At 28.8% G+C, this 10,864-nt stretch overlaps 1 protein-coding gene across 2 annotated transcripts in view; it reads left to right on the forward strand.

The window, feature by feature from the left end:
• Positions 1 to 10,864, forward strand: part of kcnt2b (potassium sodium-activated channel subfamily T member 2b) — a 222,138-nt gene that overhangs the window by 81,202 nt on the left and 130,072 nt on the right. For both annotated transcript variants that reach the window (XM_061982089.1, XM_061982090.1), the window contains exons 5-9: positions 2,227 to 2,275; positions 2,501 to 2,560; positions 4,114 to 4,188; positions 4,323 to 4,406; positions 10,244 to 10,338. In XM_061982089.1, the coding sequence (XP_061838073.1) occupies positions 2,227 to 2,275; positions 2,501 to 2,560; positions 4,114 to 4,188; positions 4,323 to 4,406; positions 10,244 to 10,338 (363 nt within the window). The remainder of the gene's footprint in view (positions 1 to 2,226; positions 2,276 to 2,500; positions 2,561 to 4,113; positions 4,189 to 4,322; positions 4,407 to 10,243; positions 10,339 to 10,864) is intronic.

Consider the following 10,864-nt stretch of genomic DNA (forward strand, 5'->3'; position numbering starts at 1 on the left):
ACCTGACTTAAACAAGTTGAAAAACTTATTGGGGTGTTACCATTTAGTGGTCAATTGTACGGAGTATGTACTGTACTGTGCAATCTACTAATACAAGTTTCAATCAATCAATCAAAAGTGTGAAGGAAAAAAGACCCTTTTTTATTTCAACCGTACATCCCGTCAAAAGCCTAAAGACTGACTGCACAGTTCCTGTCTTCACAATAAAAGTGCCGCTCCATCGCGCATGCGCTTTCAAAATAAGAGTCTCCGAAAGCCAGCGCAAACAAGCTAGCAAGCTACAGAGTTTGCCGCCAATGTATTTCTTGTAAAGTGTATAAAAACGAATATGGAAGCTGGACAAATAAGATGCCAAAAACCAACCACTTTCATGTGGTATTAGACAGAAAGGAGGAACTTTTTTTCTCCTCCGTTTGAAAACGTGGCCGTTATCAGCACTACTGTCTGATTACAATCAATGCAAGTCATCAGAATCAGGTAATACACCAACTTATATTCTTGTCTTCATGAAAGAAAGGAATCTATATGTGTTAAACATGCATGTATATTCATTAAAACACCTTTAACATGTAAACAAAAACGGCAAAATAAATAAATATAAATTATATACTGTATATATATATATATATATATATATATATATATATATATATATATATATATATATATATATATATATATATATGATATGTGTGTGTATGTTACTCATAAGTTACTCAGTACTTGAGTAGTTTTTTCACAACATACTTTTTACTTTTACTCAAGTAAATATTTGGGTGACTACTCCTTACTTTTACTTGAGTAATAAATCTCTAAAGTAACAGTACTCTTACTTGAGTACAATTTCTGGCTACTCTACCCACCTCTGATACTAGGGGTGTAACGGTACACAAAAATTTCGGTTCAGTACGTACCTCGGTTTGGAGGTCACGGTTCGGTTCATTTTCGGTACAGTAAGAAAACAACAAAATATACATTTTTGGGTTATTTATTTACCAAATTTGCAAAATCTCCCAGCAAAAATATTTTTCTTAGTGTAATATTTGATGTGAAGTAATGGGAACCTTGGATAGGTCAATAATTCATAATAACATTGATTTTGATTCAATATTATGTTTTGAGCAATGACAGTTTGTGTCATGTCTGTGTAATCATGTTTTGTTTTAAGTCGTGTTTTGTTTGGTTATAGGACTCTTTAGTTTCTGTCTTTTCACTCCCTTGTCTTGTTTCCATGATTACCCCATTAGTTTCACCTGTTCCACGTTTGGACTCATTGTGCACTCTTGATTGTGGAGGTCTAGAAGTAATCTGACTAGCTTGTTCTGGGATGTTTGGAGTCTAGATTTGAGGGTACCAGGAGGTGCATGCGTAATCAAAAAAGGGTTGAACGAGAGTTCCCGCTAGAAACTTCATGGTGTTTTTGTTGACCAGAGAGGAGATTCTGTAGAGAAATATCGTCCGTTGGTTGACCTTTTTGATTACCTTGGTTGCCATTTTGTCACAGGAAAGATTAGCCTCTAGAATGGAACCTAGGTAGGTGTGTTCTGTCAAGGTTCTTTTTTTTTTGTTTTTGCTGCGGTTTGCACAGGCACGGTAACGTTGCTGGGAAATAGTCCAATTATGAACATAATGTGTCGTGCACACACACACAAGCAAACACACACACACACGCAACCCCAACTCCATTAGCACAGAAACAGCTTGAACCGTGTCATAAATTGTCTGCATACGGTTTACCACACTCGGGCTTGAATGCAACATTTCATAGCATGTCTCCTAATTGTCTGCTTTTGTGTTTTTTTCCTACTGTCGCTGCAATCTAGCATTTCAATGTATTTCACTACGCAGACTTGATAGATAATAATGTTCCATGCAGCCTGTGTAATGCAAATGCAACCCCAACTCCATTAGCACAGAAACAGCTTGAACCGTGTCATAAATTGTCTGCATACGGTTTACCACACTCGGGCTTGAATGCAACATTTCATAGCATGTCTCCTAATTGTCTGCTTTTGTGTTTTTTTCCTACTGTCGTTGCAATCTTTCAATGTATTTCACTACGCAGACTTGATGGATAATAATGTTCCATGCAGCCTGTGTAATGCAAACGCAGGGATACAAATCTCATTTGTGCGTGTACAATATCTTCCGAGTTCCCCAGAGGGGATGTGTTGCATCTTTATTTGTTTTTTTTACCGTATCGTGTGGTGTCTTTCCACGCTGCAGGAAGCTGATCATCTGGGTGGATAGACCCCTGCCGCTGTGGGCCCTGCAGGTCAGGTGGTGTGTGAGTCAAAGTGCATGGCGTTGGTGTGATGAGAAGTGATCATGAGCGTACAAGTGGTCGTCTTTGCTCCTCTCAATCATCAGCACGCCACCCACGCTCGCCTCTTGCATCTCCGCCATGCCTAATTTCTCTTCCACTGTCTCTGCTTGTCGTCTGCTCTCTCTCCCTCTCTTTAATGCCTGTGTTGCCTCTCTCTCTCTCTCTTTTGTGCAGGTGCTGGTTGCTTTTATCAGCTTCTCAGAAACAATGTTGCTTGTGTATCTCAGCTACAAGGTGAGTATATGTTTATTCTCTGGAAGTGCTCCCAGCAGATGCCATTTTTGCACTATTTTAAATGCAAAATGAGTAATGTATTCAATTAGAACAGGCCTGGGCAATTATTGTGACTATTATGTTGGATCCACTACGGACTGGACTCTCACACTATTATGTTAGATCCACTATGGACTGGACTCTCACTATTATGTTAGATCCACTATGGACTGGACTCTCACTATTATGTTAGATCCACTGTGGACTGGACTCTCACACTATTATGTTAGATCCACTATGGACTGGACTCTCACTATTATGTTAGATCCACTATGGACTGGACTCTCACACTATTATGTTAGATCCACTATGGACTGGACTCTCACACTATTATGTTAGATCCACTATGGACTGGACTCTCACACTATTATGTTAGATCCACTATGGACTGGACTCTCACTATTATATTAGATCCACTATGGACTGGACTCTCACTATTATGTTAGATCCACTATGGACTGGACTCTCACACTATTATGTTAGATCCACTATGGACTGGACTCTCACTATTATGTTAGATCCACTATGGACTGGACTCTCACTATTATGTTAGATCCACTATGGACTGGACTCTCACACTATTATGTTAGATCCACTATGGACTGGACTCTCACTATTATGTTAGATCCACTATGGACTGGACTCTCACACTATTATGTTAGATCCACTATGGACTGGACTCTCACACTATTATGTTAGATCCACTATGGACTGGACTCTCACTATTATGTTAGATCCACTATGGACTGGACTCTCACTATTATGTTAGCTCCACTATGGACTGGACTCTCACACTATTACCGGTTTGTTAGATCCACTATGGACTGGACTCTCACTATTATGTTAGATCCAGTATGGACTGGACTCTCACTATTATGTTAGCTCCACTACGGACTGGACTCTCACTATTATGTTAGATCCACTATGGACTGGACTCTCACACTATTATAACTATAAAACAAGTATCAGTGTTTTGAGTGGCCCTTTAATTTCCCTGAGGGCCCAAAACATCCAAAATGCTCAACAACAGTCTTATCCAGGTGGTCAGCCATACCTCTGCCTAGATGACTATATATGTGTGTTGTGGCCCATCATTGTGTGCTAATATTGACCCGTGAAGCCCCCCAGCAGGGCTCCGATCAATGAACGTGTGGCCCTGCCTTTCATGTTCTTGACACTATAATCCTATGAAGGGCCCCATGCGCCCCTTACTCCCGAGGCTTTAGCATTTAAAGCCCACTGATTCCTGTGGACAAGGGTGGGTGGGGGGGGGGAGTGTACCAGGAGGTCCACCCCCACTCGTCTGGGGGCCGACACGTTAACCGGAGGCAGATTAGATGAAATGCAGTTTTCCTGTTCCCCTGTCAAACGACACCCGTGTGACTCGGATCTATTCTAAGCTTCAATTTGTTCCCTTCCGCTAAACGAGCCTGTTATGTGGTAATCCCGCCCCCCCGGGGGTCGCCATGGCAATGGAGTTCCCTGACCTCTGGCGTGCGCTTTTGTGTTTCCAGGGCAACGTTTGGGAGCAAGTGCTGCGTGTCCCCTTCATTCTGGAGATGATCAGCGCCATCCCCTTCATGATCACTGTGAGACGTGCAAACACCACACCTTCATCGCCTGCTTCTGCACGCCAATATGGACGCCTCGATGGCAGAGCGGCTTTTGGAGAGAAAACAAATTGAGACTGAAGTGCTTTTTTTTTTTTTTTTTTTTTCCACAGGTGATTTTGCCCTCCTTCAGAAACCTTTTCATCCCCGTTTTCCTCAATTGCTGGCTGGCCAAACACGCCTTGGAGAACATGATTGTGAGTCCAGCACTCAATACGGTCATCAAACACTCCTGCTGAAGTCAACCACGCACTTTTATTCATTCATTCATTCCATTCATTCATGTTTTATGCATCTCCTTCATTGATTCAAACACATAACTTATGGTTTGGACTATTTTATGCAAATGGCCATGAATGAGAAGGTACACCCGCACACTTCAATAAGATCCAATACAAGAAATATATTTCACTATTTATTTTTGCATCACTGTAAAAGCTGCAGGCTCAAACCCCCCTTGCGGCCCCGAGAGGGACAAGCGGTAGAAAATGGATGGATGGAGTAAAAGAATATTTCTAATATAGCGGCACCTCGTTTTTTTGTACAGAATATTAAATATATGTTTAGTGTATAAATAATAAATTCATGTTTAGTGTATAAATAAAAAAATATATGTTTAGAGTATGAATATTAAATATATGTTTAGTCTATAAATATTAAATATATGTTTAGTCTATAAATATTAAATACATGTTTAGTATATAAATATTAAATATATGTTTAGTCTATAAATATTAAATATATGTTTAGTCTATAAATATTAAATACATGTTTAGTGTATAAATAATAGATATATGTTTAGTGTATAAATATTAAATATATGTTTAGTGTATAAATATTAAATGCATGTTTAGTGTGTAAATAATAAACATAGGTTTAGTCTATAAATATTAAATACATGTTGAGTGTATAAATATTAAATATATGTTTAGTCTATAAATAAATTTTAAATACATGTTTAGTGTATGAAAATAAATATATGTTTAGTGTATAAATAATAAATACATGTTTAGTCTATAAATATTAAATATATGTGTAGTCTATAAATATTAAATACATGTTTAGTGTATAAATATTAAATATATGTTTAGTGTATAAATATTAAATATATGTTTAGTCTATAAATATTAAATACATGTTTAGTGTGTAAATATTAAATATATGTTTAGTCTATAAATATTAAATATATGTTTAGTCTATAAATATTAAATACATGTTTAGTGTATAAATAATAGATATATGTTTAGTGTATAAATATTAAATATATGTTTAGTGTATAAATATTAAATGCATGTTTAGTGTGTAAATAATAAACATAGGTTTAGTCTATAAATATTAAATACATGTTTAGTGTATAAATAATAAATATAGGTTTAGTCTATAAATATTAAATACATGTTTAGTGTATACATATTAAATATATGTTTAGTCTATAAATATTAAATATATGTTTAGTCTATACATTTTAAATACATGTTTAGTGTATGAAAACAAATATATGTTTAGTGTATAAATAATAAATGTATGTTTAGTCTATAAATATTAAATAGATGTTGAGTCTATAAATATTAAATACATGTTTAGTGTATAAATATTAAATATATGTTTAGTGTATAAATAATAAATATAGGTTTAGTCTATAAATATTAAATTCATGTTTAGTGTTTATGAAAATACATATATGTTTAGTGTATAAATATTAAATATATGTTTAGTGTATAAATAAAAAATATATATGTTTAGAGTATGAATATTAAATACATGTTTAGTGTATAAATATTAAATATATGTGTAGTCTATAAATATTAAATACATGTTTAGTGTATAAATATTAAATATATGTTTAGTGTATACATATTAAATATATGTTTAGTGTATAAATATTAAATACATGTTTAGTGTATAAATAATAAATATAGGTTTAGTCTATGAATATTAAATACATGTTTAGTGTATACATATTAAATATATGTTTAGTCTATAAATATTAAATATATGTTTAGTCTATACATTTTAAATACATGTTTAGTGTATGAAAATAAATATATGTTTAGTGTATAAATAATAAATGTATGTTTAGTCTATAAATATTAAATACATGTTGAGTCTATAAATATTAAATACATGTTTAGTGTATAAATATTAAATATATGTTTAGTGTATAAATATTAAATACATGTTTAGTGTATAAATAATAAATATAGGTTTAGTCTATAAATATTAAATACATGTTTAGTGTCTAAATATTAAATATATGTTTAGTCTATAAATATTAAATATATGTTTAGTCAATACATTTTAAATACATGTTTAGTGTATGAAAATAAATATATGTTTAGTGTATAAATAATAAATATATGTTTAGTCTATAAATATTAAATACATGTTTAGTGTATAAATATTAAATAGATGTTTAGTGTATAAATATTAAATATATGTTTAGTGTATAAATATTAAATACATGTTTAGTGTACAAATAATAAATATAGGTTTAGTCTATAAATATTAAATACATGTTTAGTGTATAAATATTAAATATATGTTGAGTCTATAAATATTAAATACATGTTTAGTGTATAAATATTAAATATATGTTTAGTGTATAAATATTAAATATAGGTTTAGTCTATAAATATTAAATTCATGTTTAGTGTTCATGAAAATACATATATGTTTAGTGTATAAATATTAAATATATGTTTAGTGTATAAATAAAAAAATATATGTTTAGAGTATGAATATTAAATACATGTTTAGTGTATAAATATTAAATATATGTGTAGTCTATAAATATTAAATACATGTTTAGTGTATAAATATTAAATATATGTTTAGTGTATAAATATTAAATATATTTTTAGTGTATGAATATTAAATACATGTTTAGTGTATAAATAATAAATATAGGTTTAGTCTATAAATATTAAATATATGTTTAGTGTATAAATATTAAATATATGTTTAGTCTATAAATATTAAATATATGTGTAGTCTATAAATTTTAAATACATGTTTAGTGTATGAAAATAAATATATGTTTAGTGTATAAATAATAAATGTATGTTTAGTCTATAAATATTAAATACATGTTGAGTCTATAAATATTAAATACATGTTTAGTGTATAAATATTAAATATATGTTTAGTGTATAAATAATAAATATAGGTTTAGTCTATAAATATTAAATTCATGTTTAGTGTTTATGAAAATAAATATATGTTTAGTGTATAAATAATAAATATATGTTTTGTGTATAAATATTAAATATATGTTTAGTCTATAAATATTAAATACATGTTTAGTATATAAACATTAAATATATGTTTAGTGTATAAAAAATAAATATAGGTTTAGTCTATAAATATTAAATTCATGTTTAGTGTTTATGAAAATAAATATATGTTTAGTGTATAAATAATAAATATATGTTTAGTCTATAAATATTAAATACATGTTTAGTCTATAAATATTAAATTCATGTTTAGTGTTTATGAAAATAAATATATGTTTAGTGTATTAAAAATAAATATATGTTTAGTGTATGAATATTAAATATATGTTTAGTGTATAAATAACAAATATATGTTTAGTCTATAAATATTAAATACATGTTTAGTGTATAAATAATGGATATATGTTTAGTGTATAAATATTAAATATATGTTTAGTGTATAAATATTAAATGCATGTTTAGTGTGTAAATAATAAACATAGGTTTAGTCTATAAATATTAAATACATGTTGAGTGTATAAATATTAAATATATGTTTAGTCTATAAATAAATTTTAAATACATGTTTAGTGTATGAAAATAAATATATGTTTAGTGTATAAATAATAAATATATGTTTAGTCCATAAATATTAAATACATGTTTAGTCTATAAATGTTAAATACATGTTTAGTGTATAAATATTAAATATGTGTTTAGTGTATAAATAATAAATATAGGTTTAGTCTATAAATATTAAATTCATGTTTAGTGTTTATGAAAATAAATATATGTTTAGTGTATAAATAATAAATATATGTTTAGTCTATAAATATTAAATACATGTTTAGTGTATAAATATTAAATATATGTTTAGTGTATAAATAATAAATATAGGTTTAGTCTATAAATATTAAATTCATGTTTAGTGTTTATGAAAATAAATATATGTTTAGTGTATAAATAATAAATATATGTTTAGTGTATAAATATTAAATATATGTTTAGTGTATAAATAATAAATATATGTTTAGTCTATAAATATTAAATACATGTTTAGTGTATAAATAATGTATATATGTTTAGTGTATAAATATTAAATATATGTTTAGTGTATAAATATTAAATGCATGTTTAGTGTGTAAATAATAAACATAGGTTTAGTCTATAAATATTAAATACATGTTGAGTGTATAAATATTAAATATATGTTTAGTCTATAAATACATTTTAAATACATGTTTAGTGTATGAAAATAAATATATGTTTAGTGTATAAATAATAAATATATGTTTAGTCCATAAATATTAAATACATGTTTAGTCTATAAATGTTAAATACATGTTTAGTGTATGAAAATAAATATATGTTTAGTGTATAAATAATAAATATATGTTTAGTCCATAAATATTAAATACATGTTTAGTCTATAAATGTTAAATACATGTTTAGTGTATAAATATTAAATATGTGTTTAGTGTATAAATAATAAATATAGGTTTAGTCTATAAATATTAAATTCATGTTTAGTGTTTATGAAAATAAATATATGTTTAGTGTATAAATAATAAATATATGTTTAGTCTATAAATATTAAATACATGTTTAGTCTATAAATATTAAATACATGTTTAGTGTATAAATATTAAATATATGTTTAGTGTATAAATAATAAATATAGGTTTAGTCTATAAATATTAAATTCATGTTTAGTGTTTATGAAAATAAATATATGTTTAGTGTATAAATAATAAATATATGTTTAGTGTATAAATATGAAATATATGTTTAGTGTATAAATAATTAATATAGGTTTAGTCTATAAATATTAAATTCATGTTTAGTGTTTATGAAAATACATATATGATTAGTGTATAAATAATAAATATATGTTTAGTGTATAAATAATAAATATATGTTTAGTGTATAAATATTAAATATATGTTTAGTGTATAGATATTAAATATATGTTTAGTGTATAAATATTAAATATATGTTTAGTGTATAGATAATAAATATATGTTTAGTGTATAAATATTAAATATATGTTTAGTGTATAGATATTAAATATATGTTTAGTGTATAAATAATAAATATATGTTTAGTGTATAAATATTAAATATATGTTTAGTGTATAGATAATAAATATATGTTTAGTGTATAAATATTAAATATATGTTTAGTGTATAAATATTAAATATATGTTTAGTGTATAAATAATAAATATATGTTTAGTGTATAGATATTAAATATATGTTTAGTGTATAGATATTAAATATATGTTTAGTGTATAAATATTAAATATATGTGTAGTCTATAAATATTAAATACATGTTTAGTGTATAAATAATAAATATATGTTTAGTGTATAAATATTAAATATATGTTTAGTGTTTCCATGGAGTCTGTGGCTTGTCAATGGGTGAGTTTGTACAATGAGGGGTTTATAAATGGAGGTTTGTACAAAAGTGGCCGTTTGTCACCGTCTTCGCCAACGAGTCCTCAAAGGAGGTCAAAGTGATTTGACCTTTTTACTGTTCAAAATGGGTTTGAATCCACACGTTTGTGTCTTAAGCAAATTCATTAGATTTAAATGGCTTCTTATGCAAAAAATATATTTACTTTTTATATTATTCTGTCTTCTTCTGACCTTTTGGAATTAATTTGGCCACATGAGTGCAAATATAACAAACACCATACTAAATCACTCTTTATATAGCAACATGCTATCACACTGCCGTGTGTGTTGCTGCGCCTCATGTTGTGACTCTTCTATATTCTTCCTTTTTATACTTCTTTTGTCTTCATCACTCTCTCTGCAGAATGATCTTCACAGAGCCATCCAGCGGACACACTCGGCCATGTTTAACCAGGTGGTGATACTCATCAGCACGCTGGTGTGCCTCATGTTTACATGGTGAGTACACACACACACACACACACACACACACACACACACACACACACACACACACACACACACACACATTCTTGTATTTCTTACCTTCTTGGGACCTGAGAAAAATGCCTCCCTCTTTAGGACCACCCTTTCTCGATATGTAAAGATTTGTATTTACAACATTAATAATGCAAATATAAAAAAGGTAAGCTTTTAGTTTGTTTTTTGTTGTTGTTGGTTTTTAATCTTCATTACTTACTTCAAGTTATTACAGTATGTCTCTATATGCATATTTATTTTATTTGTTCTATGAATTTTGGCCAAAGGGGCCGCATTTCAATTTCTTACGCACACTTGTTATTTCATATGTTGGCCAGAATGGGTGAACTTCAAATTTGTAAACACACATGTTATTTCATATGTTGACCATATGTTATTATCATATATTGCTGCCTTTGCACCTGGGGCGGTATAGCTCGGTTGGTAGAGCGGCCGTGCCAGCAACTTGAGAGTTCCAGGTTCGATCCCCGCTTCCGCCATCCTA

The sequence above is a fragment of the Nerophis lumbriciformis genome, linkage group LG24, assembly GCF_033978685.3.
Source record: "Nerophis lumbriciformis linkage group LG24, RoL_Nlum_v2.1, whole genome shotgun sequence".
Classification (NCBI taxonomy): domain Eukaryota; kingdom Metazoa; phylum Chordata; class Actinopteri; order Syngnathiformes; family Syngnathidae; genus Nerophis; species Nerophis lumbriciformis.